This window comes from Canis lupus, chromosome 1 (assembly GCF_011100685.1).
Source record: "Canis lupus familiaris isolate Mischka breed German Shepherd chromosome 1, alternate assembly UU_Cfam_GSD_1.0, whole genome shotgun sequence".
NCBI lineage: Eukaryota > Metazoa > Chordata > Mammalia > Carnivora > Canidae > Canis > Canis lupus.
The window spans coordinates 92,951,279-92,973,603 of NC_049222.1; the positions used below are offsets into that span (position 1 = coordinate 92,951,279).

The 22,325-nt window shown below is 43.7% G+C and overlaps 1 protein-coding gene across 22 annotated transcripts in view; it reads right to left on the reverse strand.

Annotated features, from left to right (window-relative positions):
* Window positions 1-382: 382 nt before the first annotated feature.
* Window positions 383-22,325, reverse strand: part of GLIS3 (GLIS family zinc finger 3) — a 546,483-nt gene continuing 524,540 nt past the window's right edge. For 21 of the 22 annotated variants that reach the window (XM_038527224.1, XM_038527215.1, XM_038527216.1 and 18 more), the window contains 2 exons: window positions 5,235-5,417; window positions 383-4,383 (listed from right to left, as the gene is read on the reverse strand). In XM_038527224.1, the coding sequence (XP_038383152.1) occupies window positions 4,247-4,383; window positions 5,235-5,417 (320 nt within the window). In that variant the 3' untranslated portion in view covers window positions 383-4,246. Of the gene's footprint in view, window positions 4,384-5,234; window positions 5,418-17,473; window positions 17,644-22,325 lie in introns of those variants that run through there. The other variant, XM_038527227.1, reaches the window with a different exon arrangement.

The window sequence follows — 22,325 nt, forward strand, 5'->3', positions numbered from 1 at the left end:
TAGAATAACCAATAAAACATGTATAAAAGCTTTAATTAAATCTGATGAAATAAAACTTCATGTTTTATTTATGGACACTCCCAACATGTAAAGGATTCAGGGACACATTCATTTTTACTGCCATTTTGTCCTCATATCTATAATTAAATCCAGGCTGCAGCTCTGGCCCAAAGCAATGCGGCATTTTAAAGTCTGCCTTAGACTCGCCCTCCCCCACCCCCATCTGCTTTTAATTATAATTACCATCCCCAATGGGAAGGAGGCTTATGGTAAAACAAAACAAAATAGTAAAACAAACAAACAAACAACCCCTCCAACCCCCAGTTGTTACCACTGTGCTTCAGGAGGCCCTGGCTGGCTGAAGGAGGATTTCAGGCAGGTCGGTGTTTTCTCCAGTTCCAGTTTTATTCTGTACCAAGTGCACAATCCCTTCATTTTACTTTTGACATAAAAAAAAGGACTTCATGAAACAAGACAAAATAACTTATGATTATACGAAACATAACTGTGACAAATCACAAAACTATACATATTAATAGAAAAAAAGTGTACCTAATTCTTTAAAAGATTTATGACAATAAGCACCAGATGTGCCCCTAAAGTAAAATCGGCCCCATATCCAGTATGACATACAGTTCATTTCTCTACGTGAGTGTATATAACTATGTACAAGAGTCCATGTGATTTATGGAAACCAGATTTCCACTCTTCCCCCCAAAGTGCTTTATGTCAGCAACATTACACAGGATGCTCTGCTGTCTGTACAAAATAAATCTCTTCTTTTTTACATTCGCCATTTCTCCAATGACTGGCTTTTTTTTTTTCTTTATCCATTGCAAAAAAAAAAAAAAAAAAAAAGAAAAGAAAAAAGAAAAGAATAGGAAAATAAAAAGTAACTGCAGAAATCTCACACCACCAACAAAAAGTGCCATTACAAAATGCTGCTAGAAAACGTCACGGTCAAACAGTCAAATAAAATACCAAATAATTAAATTGGACATTTACAGTTGCTATTCCCAATACTTCGAGGCGAATGGACAGTCAAGGCTCTTGGGCAGGGGAGCTGAACATTTACTTCTGCTCTAACTTACTAATGTGCCTGACAGCGGGTAATTTAAAAACAACAGACCACCACCAACACTCCGTTCTATCAGTGGGTCCGCTGAATGGCCTCTGTCCACTTTAGAATCCCCGATGCAATCTTGGGGAGATGGGAGTTGTAGAGGGAGACACTTCATGGGACTAGGACATACTTTAATATTTAACAGCTGATCAGATGCTAACTTATAACTGACATTTTGAGGCAGTCCCTTTAGGGAATTAGGACAATGCAGCCAATGAAATGTAGGCAGATTGATTTTTTTTTTCAATGTAATAGGATAATTGGCTTTGAGCTGTGTGTATTTTCACAAGCACCAGCTTTTTTGTTTTGTTTTGTTTCAAAAGAGGGGAAGGACAATCTCTGCTGTTTATGAAAGTGGTTGGTTACATATCGAGACTTTGAAAATGGCCAGGAAACGGAAAGGAATGAATTTTTGGAAGTTTCTACTTTCACTGCCACAAATGTAACGAGGAACACATCTGTGAATCTCGTGCAAGGTGAGAAAGAAAGCCAGGGACGAACCTGGAGGTCAGGTGAGGTTCTGGAATCTGAGAACAGCATGTGCAGTTTACAAGGAACTGGAACGTGTCACACCCTGAGGGCCTAGGCTCAAACCTGGAGCCACCAGGATGCTCCACAGCTAAGAGGGGACACCGGAGCTTGCGGGCTGCACTAGCCGCTCCCTCAACTGCCACCAGTGCCCTTCAGGGGCTGGCCTCTGTTCCGGCTGCGCCCCAACACCCTGAGAGCAGCAGTGAGGCAAGAGAGGGGCAGGGCCACCTCGAGGCCTGGGTTTGACCCGACACTGGCGCAGGCGCATCTCCTCCAGCCAAAGAGGAAGATGACATCCATAGTTTCTGAGGCCCAGCCTCTGCCTTTGTCCTCCTCCTCCCCCGCTGCCCACTTTCATTATATCAAGCCACACGGCAGGGCTGACATCACTGCAATAACAACCTTGCTTTTCGTCTTTTCCTTCCTCCTCACACAAATGAAGCCTGTTCTGAGGTCCCTACAAAGGCTCCAGTATTTAAGAATGGACACATTGTCTAAAGATAGCAGAGCTTACCTTCCTTTCCCAAGTGTGACCAAGGACACACGAGGGATGGCAGAGTTAGCACGCATGTGTCCCGGTTTAGGCCCGGGGACATGACCCACAAAGCCGGCAAGGAGGGTGGCATCTGACTTGCAGTCTGAGGGCTCACCCGGCAGGGAGGCCTGAGGAGCCTTCTTTCGTAAAACAAAGTGGACTTCTGTAAAGTTAGTAACTTAGCTCTCTGGCAGCCCTGGATGTCTGCACAGTGGCTGTCCTCAGCTCAGAGCTCACGCGTCAGAGAAACCAGCCTGGCCTCGAGCACTGTAAAAGCAGGCCCCACACTTGGCTCTTTGGTCTTCCCACTCTAGGGCACATTGGGATCAAGTCCCCATCGAGCTGCTAGCGAGCCACAGTGCAGCCCGACTGCTAGGACCGGTCTGTCGGGGTACAAACTGGCCCCGGATCCCAAGTCTGACACCCTGCTGGGTAAAGCCTGTTGGAGACCATAATGATCTCGGCTGGACAAGTAGCACTGTTTCACTTTACAAGAGAAAGGAAACTGTGACATGGGACCGTTCTGGAAAGTCAGAGTTTACACGTGTCTTTGGGGTTTGGCTACTTTTTAGGGCCTATGAATGGGTTTGAGATCTTTTTAATAAGCTTTGTAAACGCATCACAGAAAGTGGCTTCCTATTCAGGGTTGCTAACAAACGACCAAGAGCGCTGTAAGAATCCCAGGCCCTCAAATGAGAGTTTCAGGAAAAGTTAACTTCTGCCTACCTTCCCTGGACTTCCCCTCTACCTGCCTCTGGGCAGAGCTTGCTCAGAGTGCCCGTCAGGTGGGTAAGGGCAGATGGGTGTGTGTGAACGCAGACAAGAAGCAGGGGAGCATAATGAGGAGGAGGGAGAGGAGGGCATGGGGGAGGGACAGATGGATGGGTGAGTAGATATCCCAAAGGAGGTAAGCGGAAGCTGTGCAAAATAACTGGACATGGGGCACCTCTAGTTTGTTTTTCTGAGACAACCAGGATCTCAGCTCCGTGGGTCCCTGTTCTCACACCAGAATGACCCTGGGCAAAGCACCCACGTGGAGGCCATGGGTCAACCAGTCCAGCGATCTTTGCAGTTGTCCAAGGTCTTTGAGGTGGAGTCACGGAATAGTCAACCCTCCAGGGTTCCTGCTACAGCACTGGCAAGGGGCTGGGCCCACCTCATATCCCGCAGGTGGCTTTTGCTAGATGGGAAACTACCCTTGTAGGGGTGGCTCACTGATGCTGTGAGGTGGGGCCCAGCACAGCTATAGCTGGGGGAGAAGGGATATAACGGGGGTGATTAAAATAATTATTTCCATCCAAAACACAGACCTCTAAATATTTTTTTTCCTTTAAAAGTAGATGTAAATAACAAGTCTTTAAAATAAAAGAACTAAGATATGTTGCTGGGATATAAAACAAGTTGTAGTGCCTTTCAAGGGACTGTGCTTGACAGAACCTTCTGATCCTGCTTTTGGAGAAATACTGAAAAGCATTCGGTTAGCATGGGGATAGTAAGAGGAGAGAGGCAGCCGGCTCACTGGGGTGTCAGGCCGGGGTCGGTGCCAGGAACCCAGGCTTCTCCAAGCCCACTCTGTACTTTGGGAGTAGGTTTCCCTGGTTGCCTGGTTTCACATGAGCCAGCGGGGAGGATGAGCAGCGGTGAGGCATTGCCCTGTGCTTCTGGCAATCTGGGTAGTCCTTCCCTGTTTGGAGTTTTGTGCAAGGGTGATCCACAAACTGTGTTTTCATATGCGCATCATTTCACTGGTGTCCTTTGAGGAAGAAGTGACAGCTGGAAGTAACAGGTATCTGGCAGAGTGACTCTTAAATTCCCTTTGAAAAGACAGTCAGTCCTGCTAGTCACCAGGAAACCCAGAGAGAAAGAGGAGCAACTGCAAATATTCCTGCAGAGCCCAGCTCTGACCAGTCCCACCTTCCAAAGACACATCGGTGACCTTGTGGGTTCCAGTGAAGAGGCTGACATCCTTTCCTCAGTCTATGAGAATATGAAAAAAAAAAGATGGCAAGCAATGAAAAGGTTCTGGAGGCCAGTGGGAGTGGAGGCCCTGGGAGCCTTTAGCCTTCGGTATAGACAGAGGAGAGCTGGCTAGGACAGCGGTCCATGGCACTGATCTGCAAGAATGTGGCATCCTCAGGCCCGCCGCGAAGAGACTCCCCGAAGAGGCTCGAGGACCCTGAAGGTAAATCATACACTGGAAGAGAAAGAACATGAGGTTAACGCTCCTGCCTGGCCACATCCATGGTGCGTGCACTCAGCAAACACTGAGTGGGGTCATGGGCTAGGCCCTTAGGTAGCCTCTGTCCTCAGGGACCTTAATGGGGGGAGGAGGTGAACTTGCAGGCAGATGGCTAAAATAAGTCTTGGCACATAATACAGGCTGAGTAGAAGTAAACGCAAAGTGCTCTGGGCAAGGCCAAGGATGGCCTCAAAAAGGAGATGATATTAAAGTTGAGTCATAAAGATGAGATTCTCAGATGGAGAGGTAAGGAAAGAACATTCTAGAAGGAGGAAACAGAGTGCAAAGACAGGGAGGGAAAGGCTGTGGGGCCAAGTGCTCTGGCCAAGTTCAGGTGGAACACATGTAGGGACATGTGTAAGGGAGAGAGTCTGGTCAGTTTGATCAGGCCTACCTCCTGGGAGCTTTGGATGCCTCGTTGGAAGTAGACTTCATTCTTTAGGCAACTGGAGACTAGAATATAGAGTATCCAAGGAAGAAAGGGGTTTATTTAAACCTTCATTTTTGGAAGGCAATGTTCGTGGCGGTATGGAAGGCAGAATTTTAAAGACAGAGTCAACTCAGGGAACTTGCTGGAAGGCTGTGGCTGTTGCCATAGTCTGGGAGAGATACTAAGGTCCCTGAGCCAGGGTGGTTGGAGTGGGGCTGGAGAGAAGCATGAGGAGGAGAGCCATTTCAGGGGTAGATTCAACAAGATTGGATGTGGCCATGTGCGGGCTCATGCCTAGTCCAGGCCGGGCACAGGAAACCCACCTGGTCTCACCTGCTAGTGTGCAGGAGTTTCTAAGTCACAGACAACAACATACCTGCAATGCCCGAGTGGGCTGAGAAGGCTCTGTGGAACACATCAAAGCCAGCCTGACCCATGGGTGTGGGGGCCAGGCAGTCCTCGAAGGAAGGTACAGCGCCACAGGAGCTGCTGGGCAGCACGGTTCTCTGGGAGTCGGGGTACTGCGGGGGGCAGAAGGTCTGCAGCTGCCCGTAAAATCCTGAAATGCAAGCAAGGCAGTGAGCTCTTGCAGAGCCCAACTCCCACATAGCAATATCACCCCGACACAGCCAGACCCGCGCTCAGCCTGGCTGCAAACAACAAAATGCCTTTAACTCTGAAGCCCCCCTGTAAAATCTGAGCGAGCATCTGAAATGCACTACTGGAGCAGAAGCTCTTGTACCTTCAGGGGCTGTCAGAGCTTGTTGGCTCATGACATTTTTATCTCCCGCTCCAGTACAGGAAGCTGAAGGGCTTCTTACCTTCCCTCCATGCTCTGAAGAGTCCTGGAGACTGCAGGCCTGACCTTTGGCGAACATGCCTACCCCATCCCTCTCACCGGGTTCTGAGTATATCTTCACTTCCTTTATCTTAAATTCTACCCTGCTTTTTACATTTGGTAAAACCTGAAGCATGCTCTTATCAAGGCCCACTTAAAAAAAAAAAAAGCAACATAGATCTATCCAACCATCTGTCCTTCTAACAGGTAAGTTCATACACATTTATATCATCATTTTGAATAGGCACATGAAGTATCCTACAGGATGGGATGTGCTGTATCATCACTGCTGATTTTTGCCGTAAATGGGACAATTAGAAGTGAAGATATCCTGTAATGAATATGGGGAAAGATCGCTTAATATTTGAAGATAATCATCAACATTCTGCTGCTCTTGTTTCATTGATCTCTTTCAATGCTTTTTTCTTGTGTAACAGAGGTTTCTAGGGAGTGTCTGTGGTCCTGCCCCATGATCCTCCACACCTCCCAAGATACCTTACCTTTTCCTTCTTCCTCCTGGCCTCATGATACATCTAAGTCAACGGATTGTTTGCCTGCAGTATAATAGGCTTTTAAAAACCTAATAATGAAATCTTCACTTGATACTTTATTGAAGGGAGAGTTGCTGTTCACTGTGTCTGTTTGCTCAACTGCAAAATGTGACTGTCGGTTTCACTGGCTATTGTGAAGATGAAGGGGTAAGAAAGACCATGTGTAACATTTTAAGGTGCTTTATAAACCTCGGTTATTATTGCTATCACTACTCTAGTAGGAAAAAAACACAAGGGATTAACAGAGAACATGCCTCGGGGTTCCTATTAGATGATGGAGAACACAGGGCTAATCCACGGGCCCTAGTCCTGTATGCCTTCTTCCACTAGAACTGCTCCGTTTCTTAATGATCAACAGGTAAGGGAGGTGTTATTCAGGTTCTTTTTGACTCTCTTCAAGTACAACCAGGGCACACTGGCACATCCAGCCAACTATGCTCATGACCCTTCTCATTTCTGGTTAGTATTCTCAAGGTAGCCAGTGTAAATGCTCACACCACCCTTGGCCAGGAGGCCTGTTCTGTGATTGCTGGCAACATCACCAAGAACACGTGCAGAACTGCTCCTAAAAACACAGTCTGGCCCTCTAGGAGCTTGTGATCCAAGAAATAAGGACCAATGCAGATTTATGCATCAGGAACACTCACAGAAAATGAAATAATATCATTTAAAAGTAGATAGTAGTATACTTTATATAGAATTTTGGGGGAAAATGCCCATAAGGTTTGTGGGGAGGGATTAAAAGCACGTATAGCAGTACAGACTAGGAAAATACCCGGGGGGATAACACGTCAAGGCAGGAGAACAAAGAATGGGAAACCATTAACCCTTCTTTGTTTGATCTCTAAAGGCTTCTGTGTATGATCTTGGCAGAGAGATGGGCAAAGGACCCAACCAAACCACCTGGAGACTCAGATAACTGATCAACGAATATGGACAAACTCAGTCCTCTAGCCAACAAAGAAATAGAATCATGACTATAATAAAATATCATATTCTACCCATCACATTAGCAAAGATTTCTAGAAACCATTCTCTGTGCTGGTGTGAGAATGACAAAGTTGTTTCTGTCCAGTGTTGTAGACTCTGTGAGAGTGCAAACTTCTTGGAAAACCATTGGACTATCTGTATCTAGAACCCTAAAAGTGTCCATATTCATACACCAGGACTTGGGGATTTTACTTCTAAGGAGGTATTCTAAGTCTATTCCAAAGAACAGAAGCAATTCTGCATAGAGGTAGTGATTACAGGGCTAGCTATTAGAACAGAAACCCCAACGGCCCAACAGGCAACTATAAGGGAATGATTAAGCAAAGAGGGGTACATTTACATGATGAAAATATTAAGTAGGCATTAAAACAATATCTACAAGGAGTTTTAACAACATGGAAAGACCATTATATAAGGTTCAGAAGGAAACAAAAGCAAGTTACAAAACTGAATATGGAGACTGGGCACACTCATGTGCCAGTAGCATAGATGGCAACGCACCATTTCTTCTTCTTCTTCTTTTTTTTTTTAAGAGAGAGAGAAAGAGAGGAAGAGAGAGCACATGAATGGTGGGGAGGGACAGGAGGGAGAGGCTCCGCAGTGAGCACAGAGTCTGTGCGGGGCTCAGTCTCAGGACCCTGAGATCATGGGCTGGGCTGAGATCAAGACTTGGATGCTTAACCGACTGAGCCACCCAGGTGCCCTGGCAAGGCAACCTTTGCCTTTTGGGCTGGCATTTTTGGCTTTATATTTTTCTGAATTTTAATAGTGGGGAAGAGCAAGTATGCTGGAGCCAGACTTCCTGGATTCAAGACCTAGCTTAACCACTCACACACTGTGTAATGTTAGTGAATTACTTAGCCTCCCAGTGTCTGTTTTCTAAACTCAAAATGAGGTTAAAAGTAGTACCTACACCTCACTGAGTTATTATAAAGATTAAATGAGTTAATATTTACATATTATAGAATATAATTTGATAATACAATTATATAATTAATACTTGTATATTTTATTTTATATAGGTTTGTTAAATAAGTAAAATTAAAAGTGAAATGATTTTATAACCACCCAATCCTCAAAAAATTAAAACAAAACCCTAGTTATTAAGAGAAATAAAATTTTCAAAAGGGTAACAAGTAAGTCTTTCAATAATAATCAAATATAAGAATGGATACAGCAGCAGGCATATGGATGGAGCACATCTGCTCCCCAGGCAAAGTCCTCTGGAACATTCATGTCCCCATAGGGACCTGAGCTGTATACATCTTGTCCATATTGGTCCTTAGATCCTCCACTAATCGACACATATCTCGATTTCTTCACTCAGCCCAGTGCAGGCTCAAAACAGCAACAAGTTTGAGGGGTTTGAAGGAAGTCTGAGGGATGAGCAGCTTGTGGTTTGGGAGGTTCCCTGGACTGATCTTGACTTTGGATACCTGGTGACCAGGCACATATATCAGGAGGGAAACATGATCCTGAACCACCATGGGTGGGTTTTTTAGGATGTAATGTCTCCTCATGGAGGAGAACAGACCATATTTGCTATTTATATCACTCTGCTGGCTCTGCTCAAATCGGTCACCTGTAAATTCCCTGATAGCATTCCTCAGGAAACGGTTTCCCTTCCAAGAGCAGAAGACATCTCTTGCTAAACTCTTGCAACTCCCTGAATAGGGACATTAAACACGCAGGTAGGTCAGGTTCACGGATAGAGACCTCTGGCCTTTATGAAAACCGATTCTCTCTCTTCCATATCTTCTCTCATGCTTCTAAAAGAGCAGAATTGTTACACGGCTTCCCCCTACAACTGAGTGTTGCGACATGTGAGTTTAAAAGGGCCTGTGATGCAGTGAAACACACCCGGCGACATGAACTTTTAAATCCAGCATACTGGGTTACAGCCCCCAGATCCCCCGCCCCCCGCCCCCGGCCGCCTGGGTTACAGTGAGAAGGCACAGTGGACTCTAATTCATGCCTGTGGGTGTCTTGGCTGACACGACGAACAGCTGAAACCAGAACGGTCCCGCAAGCATGTCTGATGGCTCTCACAGCCAACTCGGGGAAAGAAAATCCTCTTTATGAAATCCCTCGCTCCAAGAAGCCAGTCACCAGAGATGCCAAGTACACTGGCGTGGATGGCTGTGGTCAGGCAAATCAAAGAGCCTTACCATGCCCTCTTCCCGGTGCTAGTTCCATAAAACTAACGAAGGGTTTAAGAAATCCTTTAGGGTCTCGCCACACACACAAGCCCTGAGGAAGCCTAACTCGTCTTCTGATGAGCGGCTCCTGTATTCCAGCTGTGGGATTTCATGCAGTGAATGTGGATGGAGCACAGTACTCCTCAGACCAAAAGCAAAGTGAGGCAAGATGTTAACACATTTAATGGGCATAAAACATAAGCTTGAGGGCAAGGTCGGCTAATGTGTCAGTCAGATAGTCAATGATGGTCATCAGGTGGTGTGGGAAAACCCAAGGAAACAGAAGATCATGCCTCGTCCTTGAGGATTGCTAATGCTGTTGGAGCAAGAGCACACACAGTTATAACAGCGTAAGAACACACACGGACATTCATGTTGGCAATAAATGTTGGCTGTCACCTTCAATTATAAAATCACCCCTACTCCATTTAACACGTTACTTTGCCTCCAAAAATGGCAGGGGCGGAATCTCCAGATAAGCTTGATCTACCCACATTGCAGTTCCTGAAGTTCAAGGAGAATCATTCCTCTTCTTGTCAATTTTGAGAAGTTTTTTCCCTTCTAAAAATACACCTGTTTTCCTAATTATAAAATATATGTATATATATTTGGAATTAATTGTACCAACCAGAACATGTAGAAGAGTATAAACAAAGAAAGGAGAAAGTTTTATTTCTACATTTAGATATGGCCAGATGTATTACACAAAACTGTAATGTTTGTTATATACATTGCTTTATCTTCTGTTTTCCCCTGTAATATTCTCTATGTGCTTCACACATTCCTTAAACATCATTCCTAAAAACACCTTCCCCTTCACTTTGTCACATGGGGTCTACGTTCGATCAGGAGTCCAGGTCACTCCTGCTGCTAATGATGACAAAGCAGGCCCATGAAGTTGGGTGTGGGTTTTCCTCCCAAAGTGGAAGGGGAGTGGGGAGAGTCAGACAAGAGAGGAATTACACAACTAACTATGTTAACAGAAGGGTGTCATCTAGGGCAGCACCATCCAACAGAACTCTCTTCCATGACGGAAATGATCTATTTCTACCAATATCTCGCTGTCCGGTACAGTCGCTGCATATGGTTGCCAGGCACTTGAGGTAGAGCTAGTCCGACAGAGGAACTGGCCCTTTAACTTTATTTAATTTTAATTAATTAAAATTTAAATAGGCACATGTCGCTCATGGCTCTTATCCTGGACAGTGTAGCTCTCGGAAAATCTGTGCCTTCTCAGTGTTTAGAGCACACCTTGTTTCAGAAATGTTTCTGGTTAAATTCCTGAAGGAAAAACACAGAACCCACTACCCGAGGTTTAAACAAAAGCCAGACAATGATTCTTAGACCCATGGCCTCCAAGATAGGAAATATATTAGACTCTTTACTACATCTGTCTTTTCCTTAAAAATCTACCATTGCAATCTTTGTGGAAAAAAAACCAGAATACACATACATCGGTAAGTGAACAATGGTCACCCAACTTGTAACCCTCCAGGGGGCTGATGAGTGACTGTTTGAAGCTAAACTTCCAGAGCATTCCAGCTCTCCTGGAGGAGTGAGCCACATTCTCTTCTAGAAGTAGGAGAAAGAAAAGGAAACGTGTTGCACAGTTTCGATACTGGCTCTTGGTGCCCGCTGGGAGTGGCAACAAGCACAGGCCCGTCCCCAGGGGCCCCTACCACGTGGTGGTGGAGTAAGGTTCAACACAGAGGCTCGACCCAACTGTGGGCCCTCATGGATAGGGATGAACAGCATCAGCCCGCACCTCTCATCAAGGCACCGTGTTGGGAGCTATGTACTTAGTAGGTTGTTCATGTAGCAGATGGCTTTTGCAAATTGTTTAACTCTCCTTTTCATTTAACGTGAGGCTGGGAACCACCACCAAATGCCGGGCACCAGGAAAAGTGCTGGACGGACAGTGTGCAGAATCAAAGACTGACCCCTCCCTGAGCACGAGCACGGGGACAATGTAAAGAGGCAGCACGCAGGGGGAGCCCCTCCCGGGCCACAGTGTGGTCCCCTGGGACTACTTCCTCAGCCAAGTGTCTCTGGGCAGGCTCAGCAGAAACCTTTGTGACTCTTCCTGGAAACAACACCCAACAGCAATCACTTCCCAACCCCCCCAATAGCTAGGGATGGGAAAAAGCCTTCAGCTTCTGCGTGACCTGGGGATGTCATTTCAGGGATCAGGCCAAGCACTGCCATGGTTGGCCACTGCCACTGCAGTGAAGCCGGCTGCTCGCTGGACCCTTTAGAAGGAACACTGGCTGCTGCGTGTGTCTGTGCCTGTTGGTCTATTTTCATAAACTGAGGGGGTTCACAGCATCTACTTGACAAGTGTGCAGGTCTCAGAGGATTGAGAGAAAAGGCCCTGGTGGAGTGCTGAGCATGTGCCTGGCACGCAGTTGGCGCTCTCTAAATGCTACTTTTTCTTTTTCTTCTCCAAGCACAAGCATTTCCGGTTTTACACCTTTATTCACTCAAAGACTCTTTACTAAGCACCGGAGTACTGGCGTCACAACGGGGAATAAGGCAGACCATGTGCCTCCTTGGAGTTTATGTTTTAGTGAGAAAGATAAACACACACAGGAGAAACCAAGTAATATGTTTGGTTCCACACTATATATGACAACATAGAGAACATATTCTTGAAGGGAGATATAAAGTACTCTTTTCTCCAGAATGTGCAAGTAGGAAGAGGGAAAGGCAACAGAGGAGAAAGAAGGCTGGGTGCTGAAAGCGGTTCCCTCTGTGGGGCCCTGGCTGGTGGTGGCAGGCACAATCAGGGGGCCGTCCGTCCCGCAGCTCTGTGGAGGACCAGCCCCGACAGAGTCCATTTCTGCCAGTGGCTTGATGGGTTCATGCTCCGGAGGAGGACAAGAAGGTATCAGAGACACGGGGAAAGCTGGCAGTGCCTCAGCTTTTTGGTGGTACAGTTGTTTGCTAGCCAAGTGGAAGGAAGGATATGTATTTATGAGCTTTGTGACCCTAATTATTTTTCTGCAGAGACTATAATTTTGCAGGTTACTTGAGGAAAGGTAGGGTTTTTTTGTTTTGTTTTGTTTTGTTTTTGGCCTCAGTCTTCTAACTGCTGCATGGGTAGGGGCAGGGACGGACGGACCCTGGTGAGGAATGGGAGGGTTCAAATCAGGGAGCCCAGGGACAGGGACATACAGAGTAGATACAGGACTCTATTCCTGTTGGCTCCCCGCCTGATTTTATACACCCCAGCCTTACTCAGAGAAGGGCCCAGGGAGTCCCATGCTTACTACTCACATGGTGCCTTAGTATGAGAAAACTTGTGCATTCCTTCTCAGATGGCCATCTGATAGTCCTATCTTGTAAGCGGGTGATTCAAACAAATATTCCCATCACAGAGATGTGATAGAAGCACAGGAGCTGCTGCATTCCCTGCCTTTATAACCAGCACTTTACTTATATGATACCATGCAAATAAGAGAAAAGTGGGAAATTCATGCAACCGTTTTAATATTTCCAAATGTCCAGATATTTGGAATCATTCATAGATCTAGCCTTTATCTTAACACAAATGGGTAGCGGAACTAAAACAGTCACTATATATGTTCCTACTCAGTTCAGCACTTTCTCTCTTGCTCTGCTCTGGTATTTTTGTAGAACACTTTGGTTAGTGTTTTGCCAACTGCTCAGGGAATTGTCAGAAGGAAGGAGAGGAACGAATATTTATTTGCTCTAAGGCAGGCACTGTCCTACGTGTTTCATATAGAAAATTTTCATCCTTACGACAACATTTGAGCTATGCAGCATTGTCCCCAATTCATAGACAAAGAAGTAGGGAAGTAAAAATAACTTACTCAAATCCTCAGAGCTATGGAGTTTCAGAACTAGGACTCAAACGTCGTCTGTTTGGTGACATAGTTCATTCAGACTACTAGGGCTTGAGCTCATGGACAAAATTTTAAGAGAATCTTGCCATTTTTATTGAGGTCCCTTACTGCCAAGATCAGAGACAATTCACTCACACTGGACCAATATTTCATAATGTATAAACACTTTCATCAGGGAGCAAGACATTGAATTAATAAAAATCAATAAAATCACCTAACCACTAAAAAATTCTGAAAACCCTCAAAAGTAGAAACAGACATTTCAGAAATTTCTTTTGGCCAATTTTTGGATTTAGTCACTATTTCATTTCTATCCATTGCATGCATAACTTGGATCTGGGTTTGAATCCTGGATGCTCCCCATTAACCAACTGTGTTAATTTATCCAATTTGGGTAAACCATTTTCCTCCTTCAGAGTCATTCTCTTTTAAAATAATACCTATTTTATAGGGTTGTGGAAAGCATTATATAGGAGAATGTTTATATAAGTACATATTGCATTCCCTGGCATGTAGTAGGCCCTTAGTAAATAGAAGTGATTATTATTGCCATGAAATAAGCTCAGAAGTATTTCTAGATTCTTTAAAATGTATAAGCAATTCTTTAGCAATTTTTTCTCTCATTACCCACCACCCTTGAGTTTAAAATGGTACTGCTCTTAAAAGTGGAATCTCTACAATCTGGTTGTCATTTTTTGGCTCCCAGCCATGGCCATCAACATCATTCAGGTCTTCATCTAGCCAGAACTCTACTAAGTCTACGCCCTGGAAGTGGTGAAGAAATGGACTCTTCATTTTAATACAGAGTCTATAAATGGGGAAGCTGCAGGAATGGCTCACAGACTGTGTGAGGAAGACAGATTTTTCTTTGGGCTGAGAACTGAACCAGCTTGCACAGCACTCGAGCTATTTACGACTGACATTTAAGCATCTACTGTACTAAGAAAGAGGAAAATAATGGAAATAATAACCCTTACAATTCCATTTGGACACATTCCTGTTGAAGGAGCCCTGTGACAATGTTCCAGAAATTGACCACCGGAGCAACTGCCTGGTCTCCTTGTCCTCAGTCAGATGGGCCTCAGCATGAGGCCTTCTAGTTAGAAAAGCCAACCTGGACCCAAGAAGGGACACCATTTTCATCTGTGGCTTCTGCTGCCAGTTGGGGGGCTGCAATAAGACACGCTCGGGACACTCTGAGTGCTTCCCTCCACTTGCACCCCTCATAGCACCTCGACAGTCTATAGAAGCTGCTAGCAGTGTTTGTTACCATGAGTCCCATTCTTGCCCTCAGAATCGTTTCCGGGCTACTGACAGGGACAAACGGGAAATGCAACAGGGTAGAGTGAGAAGGAAGGCAGGTGCCGAACACTCCTGGTTCGGACATGTAATCCATTTTCATTTAAATATCCTCAACCCACCCAAACCTCTAACACATGGTGGCCTATGGCTTCCAAATTCTCAAAGTGATAAGCTGCCAAGGTAAACTAATCGCAATGTGTCTCAGTAACTGTCATGTGTGGGTATCTGCAGTTATAGTAAGATGGTTTAGTGAATCCTGATGGTGATAATGAAACACTTGGAAATGACATAAAATAAAGACTTTCAAAACTGGAAGACCCGAAGAGTCTGAAATGGCTCTGACAGCCTGGCTTTGCCATGTACTGGCTGTGAGGCCCTGAGGAAACCACAGCCTCTCTGAGCCTGTGAGTCCTATTTATAAAAGGGGGATAATAATACTCACGTGGCAGCATAATCCTCACGGTGGGAAGGGAAAGAAGCAGAGGGAACACATGGATGTGATTCAGTGCCCAGTTGAACATGAATTGCCAACCATATCCCAACACCTGCCCGTGACTCCAACATCCTGGATACATGTGAGGCCCCAAACGGGGGTTTGGGATCTGGCCATGCTGTGTCTGATAGTCGCGTAAAGTGACAGCATACATAAGTGGCCACTGGTTGAGGTTGGTAAGAATGAGTTGGGAGTTTCTCTATGGGCGGGTTCCACCCTGTTGCTAGCGTATGCACTCCTTCTGAATAAGGATCACATGAAATAGTAAGTGTGGAAATGTTTGGCAAACAGTAAAACCCAGTGCAAATTCTAGCTCCTACTGGCTTATTATAAGCCTGGTGCTCCTACCTTCCCTGAATACAAAGGTGTATCTACCCTGGTTGAGGAGAGCTCTGCCCCCTAGAGCTTACAAGCCACTGACTCAGGGGTACTTGAGCCTGAAGCAGAACAAGGAAAGAATGGCAAGGAATGAAGACTTAATACTGTGTGCCCCTGGCCTTCCAAGCAAGCTCTGCTGTAAGAAAAGTCTGGCAGAGAAGAGGATTTCAGACAAAGAAGAGCTGTAGTCCCCCTGCCCCCACCGGGCTCTATGAGAGCCATTCTGGTTTTTAGGTTGTGCGATATTTAGAGGACTTCCCCAGGAAGTAAAGGAAGAAGGAAGTGGGAAAGTATTTACATTCTCCACCATTGGCCAATTGCTTCCTTTGGATTACCCCTGATTGGAGAAGCATGGCAAAGGGGGCACTGAGCCCCACAATTGGGGTCTAGGTCCGTGGCTCTTAAAGAAGATGCCACAGCATCAGTTCCAGCTCAGCTTTGGGCAGACTGAGTGAATCAGAATGTCTGGGTCAATGGTCTGGAAATCTTCATGTTTAACAAGGTATTTCTTACACTAAAGAGTGAGAGGTTCTGAGAACATCTTTTAGATGATTTTTAATCTTCAGCAAGTTTTCCAAATGAAATACAGATAGGAAAACACAGAACAGCTCTGATTTCATTTGAAATAGAGGAAGAGAGTGCTTCTGATGGGCATCTCTTCTCATCAGCTGGTCCCCTGTCCTTTTTGATGAACTCTGAGGACTCTCAGCAGTACAGAAATGATGACTGCTCTCACTGACTGGCTTACACTCTCAGCAGATATGGATTAAGATGGCCTCCCTCCCTACCCCAATGCCCTTCCTGCACACTGAAGGTCTTGGTCAAGGTGAAATCATGGGATCTCACTTGAGTGACTCAGAAGTCTTGGTCTTACTAATGGGCTTCATAGTAGTAAGGACCATCTTGTGACATGGACTTCTGTTGTCTAGCTGTAACCAGATTCCTGAAATATATCCAGTCTACTAACTAGGTGACTGCTTGCTTGTTTGAATCCAAGTCTGTGATTATACAATTTCCTAGCACTCAGATCTAAGAGTGAACAAATTTCCTGGCAGTTGATAGAAGAGGGTGACATAGATCCTGGAATCCAGTGACATTCTTAATGTTTTGTAAGTGTAATGTCCACTCTGCTATCTCTAACCCACTTATATATATTTCTATACTGTTTTGCTTCAAGCCCAGATTTCATCTCAACTTAACATTCTAGACAGTAGATTTGCAAGAGGCCTAATAGTATGCAGCAACAGGGGTTGCTTTGCTCTGAGGCAGGGGTTCAGCAGGAGATTACTCAAACCATGGGCACAAGTGTGAGACAGGGCCCACTCTTAGCCACCTGGGGGTCTGTGCTCTGATGGCTGTATATAGTCTATAGGGTCCTTCCTTTCCTGCTTAATCTCATTCTACTGCACACTAAAATCCTGAATTTTAAGTATATATTAAGCATCTAAAAATTTGCCAAGTGCTACAAGGGATAAATAGATGGTATGATTCCCCGCCTACACATGGACCAAGAAGACTATTCTCTTACTGTTGACTTCAAAGGTCTTACTTGCCAAATTCACCCCGTAGGTATAAGCCTGCTTCCTCTACTGGAAGTTTTAGCTTTAGCACCTCAAACAGAACCTGGCACATAGAGAAGCTGAGTATTTGAGAATGAATAAATGAATGAGTGAATGACACTCAACAGCTAGAGCCTTCGGTGAAAATACAAATAGTGAGAGGGATCACAACTATGCTCAAAGAATCTGATCTAAAATAAATAATAAATCAATAAAATTTAGAAAAAAAAGATTCTGATCTATAAACTTCTATATTATAGCCTGTCTGTGTGACTTCTTATTCTAACATGGAATTTTACTTTTTTTTTTTTTAATTTTTATTTATTTATGATAGTCACAGAGAGAGAGAGAGGCAGAGGCAGAGGCAGAGGGAGAAGCAGGCTCCATGCACCTGGAGCCTGACGTGGGATTCGATCCTGGGTCTCCAGGATCGCGCCCTGGGCCAAAGGCAGGCGCTAAACCACTGCACCACCCAGGGATCCCGGAATTTTACTTTTTTTAAAGGAGGAACAAAGATGATGAAGATATGATCGGCCTGGTCCAGGTGACCTGGAGAGTTGTGTTGCTCCAAGCCACCCTTCTCTGCTGGGTGCTAGAGAGGCTACTGCGCCTGAAGAGAAAAAAGAGTGGGCAGAAGAATTAGGTAACCTGATCCACCCACAGAATGCCCTGTGCTCTTTGAGGAAACCATTCCGAGGTCAAGGAACTTGATCAACTACTCTTGAATTTCATCTCTAAATAGGGGCAGAAATAGATTTCCTACTGTCTTCATAAAGTTATAATGAGAATTCAGGTTTCTATCTAACAAATAGCTTACTGGTCAGTTCCATTATAGTTACCCGGTGCTGATAAAATTTTTGTACCTAAGAGTAATTTATAAAACATACATTGCAATATAAATGTAGATACTCTCATTGACCTCACTGGTATTGACAAAAATGCTGTACCAGCCCAGATCCAAAGATGCAAAAGACCTTCGGTAAAGACTTTGCTAATTCAGATCTCTGGAATCATTTTGCCGTTATGATGAGAAAATTTATGAACTTGAAGAATAAGTTGTGTTCAGCAATGTGTGATACGAGGCTAGATTTGGTGGAGGAATATGGGGGAGAGGGAGGGCTTGTTGTTATACTTGAATGATCTAGAAAAATGCCTGAATGTTTTTACTTCATGGCCGCATCTTATAAGGTCTAGTTCTTAAAGACCTTGCAAGAGAATGAAATGGAGGGTTTGGTCAGAACAATCTGGTTGGAGAGGGAAATTTTCTGTAATCAGAGAGGACATTCACACTGTAAGTAAATCAACTAGAAATTCTAGGGAAACTAGGATTGTTCTGCAACCTGGTCTGAGCTCAGATGATCTGAATGAGCACAGATCAAGGTAGTTCTGGTGTTTCAGTGTTGTTTTGCTTTGTTAACACAGTACTCTCACTACCAGTCACCCAAATGTTCCTGATGTGGGGTTTTTCCCTCCTTTATTTTAAGAAAACTGCACCCACAGCTATTCACATTTTTTCTTCTAAGCCATCAACTGCTTATCATGTTTACAAGGAAAATTCCAACTAAAAATACAAGAATCACAAGACACAGATTGCCATTAATATGTTCAGCCCTGAAGAGTCCAACTAAGCAGCCTGTAAAATAGAATTATAAGAAAATATTTAACTTGATTTTAAGAGCTCCATTCATTAGAGGCTAAACTTCATGAGTTTCAGATATAAGACAGAACATTTGCTTCTGGAAAAAAATGTCATTAATTCCCCCAAAGAATGAAAAAGCGCTAAATCTGTAAGAATGTTCATCACTTTTTCTATAAATGTTTTTAAGTTAACTGACAGAGAAGTCACAATAGTCAATGAAATGGAAATTTTCTGGCTATTTTCCTTTTCTTCGATACATTTTTGGGTTCCAATGAGGAAAACAAAGTATCAGGCTGCAAGCAACACAGCCTGCCTGGTAGGGTGAGAGAAGGAGCAAACAGCTTCATAAGTAATATAACCACCCAAGTAGCAGTGACAGCCACTGCATTCCTGTTATAATGAAACTACCTTTGGAGCTCAATAAGAATATGAAAAGATGCTGAATCACAATACTAACCAAAGGCAAAGGCAAAATAATTTTGCTGCACACGTTGGCAAGAATTAAAATGACTGATGACATCTGGGGTGGGGAAATGTGTCTAGTGCATTTTTGCGGAGTCTACACTGGCATAGTCTTTGTCCAGGGACCTATGGCAGTATGTACCTAACTTTAAAATGTGCATATCCATCAATCTGGCAATTTTTCTTCCATAAATAATTCCTGAAGAAAGTATGCAAAGAGATACATATGTGTGTGAGTGTTCATGTAAACACTTGTATGTGCATAAGAGATTTAATATAGCATTGTTAATAAAAGCAAAAACAAATCAGTAGGGGAATGATTAAAAAAAATGACAGGTTCCTGCAACTACTACACAATTTTTTTAAAGAAGTTGATCTATATACCTTTACCTAGAAAGCAGATTCATATATATTTTTAAGTTTTAAAAAAAGGTAAGTCATAAAATAAAACGCAGAATGTGAGTCCATCTTTATAACAGAGCATGTGTGTACACATGTATATACGTGTGAGTGTATGTAAGTACACATACAACACATACATTTCATTTCTATAAACACCTAAAAAGTCATTAATAGACTTCATGGTCATTATGTTTCACTAGTGCTGAAAATAATTTCAACTCTTCATAAGCTTAAGTACACTAAGCACTTTTAATTTAAAAAATAGGTAAATTAAAAAAAATTCACTAAGAATTTTCAAATTGTATTTTAAGGACTGTGCAAACAGTCCAATAACCCTGGTTTGTTGATTTAGTAATCATGCTTCTAACAGTTACCCCAGCATGCATGTACTTGAGAGGCAAACATGGCATGTGTGAGACTATCTCACACACACACACACACACACACACACACACACACACACCCGTGTGGCAATCCCATGGGGACAATGAGAGAGTGAATGCTCCTTTCTCTATAGTGACATGTCACTGCTTGAGAGCACAGACTCTGTTGTTAGATGGTCCTGGGTATATTTTCCAGCCCCACCTAGGAAACCTAGAGCAAGTCACTTAACATTTCAGTGATTTAGATCTTTCATCTGTGAAATGGGAGCAAACAATACCTTCTTTATTGTGTTGTTATGAGATTAATGAGAAAGGGCACCATAAGTATTCACTGCACTGCCTGGCAAAGAAGACACAACACCAAGTGGCCAGTGGGAAACTACTTTCTCACCAACCACAGTCCCTGTACTGCCTGCAGAATTTTAGCCCTGGAGGGGACCTCATCGTTAATGGTTCCACACTTAAACATCACACAGAGAGAATTCCCAAGCAACTCAAAACTTCCGTATACTATACCTACATCTGCCATCACGAAGGACAATGAGTGTGGGATTGGGGTCAGAGTCTTCCTCAAATTAGCTCTGACATGTCCTAGATGTATGACCTGGGGCAAGGTGCTGTATCTTGCAGCCTCGCCTGGAAGGCAACAGTATGTTGGTATTTTTACTTATGTTATTGTGAAGATTTAAAACAACACAAGCGGATATATCCAGAGCAACTGGCATCTGGAACACAGAAGAAAAGTAACAACAACAACAAACAGCTCTAATTAACTCAGCATCTACCATGAGCTATGCATTTTTTTCTCATTTTTATATCAACTCTGAAAGAGTGGTTTCACTACATCGCATATTACAAGCCAGGAAACTGAGATTCAGGGCATTGCATGATTGGCCACAGGATTCCAATTCAGATCTGCCTGACTCTAAAGTCTTTTTATCTACTTTGTTCTTCTCTTTTTGTTGGGGGTGAGGGGTAGAGAGAGAGGGAGAGAAGTAGAGAGAGAGAAAGAGAATCTTAAGCAGGTTCCACATCCAGCACAGAGCTGTCATGGGGATTGATATCACGACCCTAAGACCATGACCTGAGCTGAAATCAAGAGATGGACATGTTAAGTGACTGAGCCACTCAGGTGCCCCTACTTTTTTTTTTTTCTTTCTTTCTATAATTCATTATTTATCTCCCTGTATTATCTGGGCACTTCACAATTTCCTCTTCTGGTAATCTCTTCTGAGATAATATAACCAATTATGTAAGCTAGTGGATGTGAATGCTTTGAAAACTGAAAACAATGTTTTGGAAACTTTCAGAAACAAGAGACTTTTATCTATCGGAATGTCTCAGACACCTCTTCCTCGGGGCTGCCATTGCTGCAGAAGGCTGCCACTGCTTCGTGGTTCACTATTAAACATTCAGTCCCAGGTGTGCAAAGACCCATGGGAAGGAATACTTACTGTATTAACTTTAACCTTAATGTGTAAGAGAATCATTAGATCATCCTCTTTCCTCTGGGGAGAGGTCCCAGGCAGTTGGGTAAACACTGGATATATAATGAGAGGGACAGAGAAAAAGGAGCAAGTGCCCAGAGAAAAGAGGAGCCCTGGAAACTTGACTCCTAATCATGGTTTTACCAAGGGCTGGCTCTATGGATCAGCCTAGTAAGGCATAAGCAACCCCCCCCCCATCATCCTTTTATTCATTCACATTTCTTCCACAAACTTTTATTGAAGCACTTACTTTGTGCAAAACATTGTAAGAGGATATAGTTCCTGTCCCCAGGAAACTTTTTCGCGATGGTTAGTTGATCCAATCATGTTAATATCCTTATGGTTATATGGGTTTAGTCTGTGTGTGTGTGGGTATATACTTAATTACATACGTAGATTATTCACAGTTCAGTCGTTTCCATAACTAATCATTTAAACAGCTCTTCTGATGAAGATGACCATTTTACACCCCTCCCACAAAGCCCAACATGCTGAGATGCCAACTATACCCCCTATACACACCTAAATTTAACTTTTGTTTAATAGAATTAGCACACTGTCAGAATTCATCAAGTACTAGTTATATAAAACTGCTCTTGGGGTAATTTCGTAGTAATTAAGTGTATAAGAGTAATTAAGAATTTCTCTGGATCTAATCATCAATCCCTAGTACTATATAAGCATTAATAACATCATGGCTGATACCAAAAATTAGTCCTGATTGGGACTGCTTCTGCGAACACTGGGAGAACATGAAGTGCGCTCACTGGCTCATTCTCCTCGTGAGTATGTCACAACTTTCTCAGTGAAGACGATTATGCTCTGATTTATAATCAATCTTATTTGTCTTCCTGAGATCTCAAGGGGAATTTGTGACACATGCTTAAATCCTAAGCAATACAATTTCTAGACTTAACTA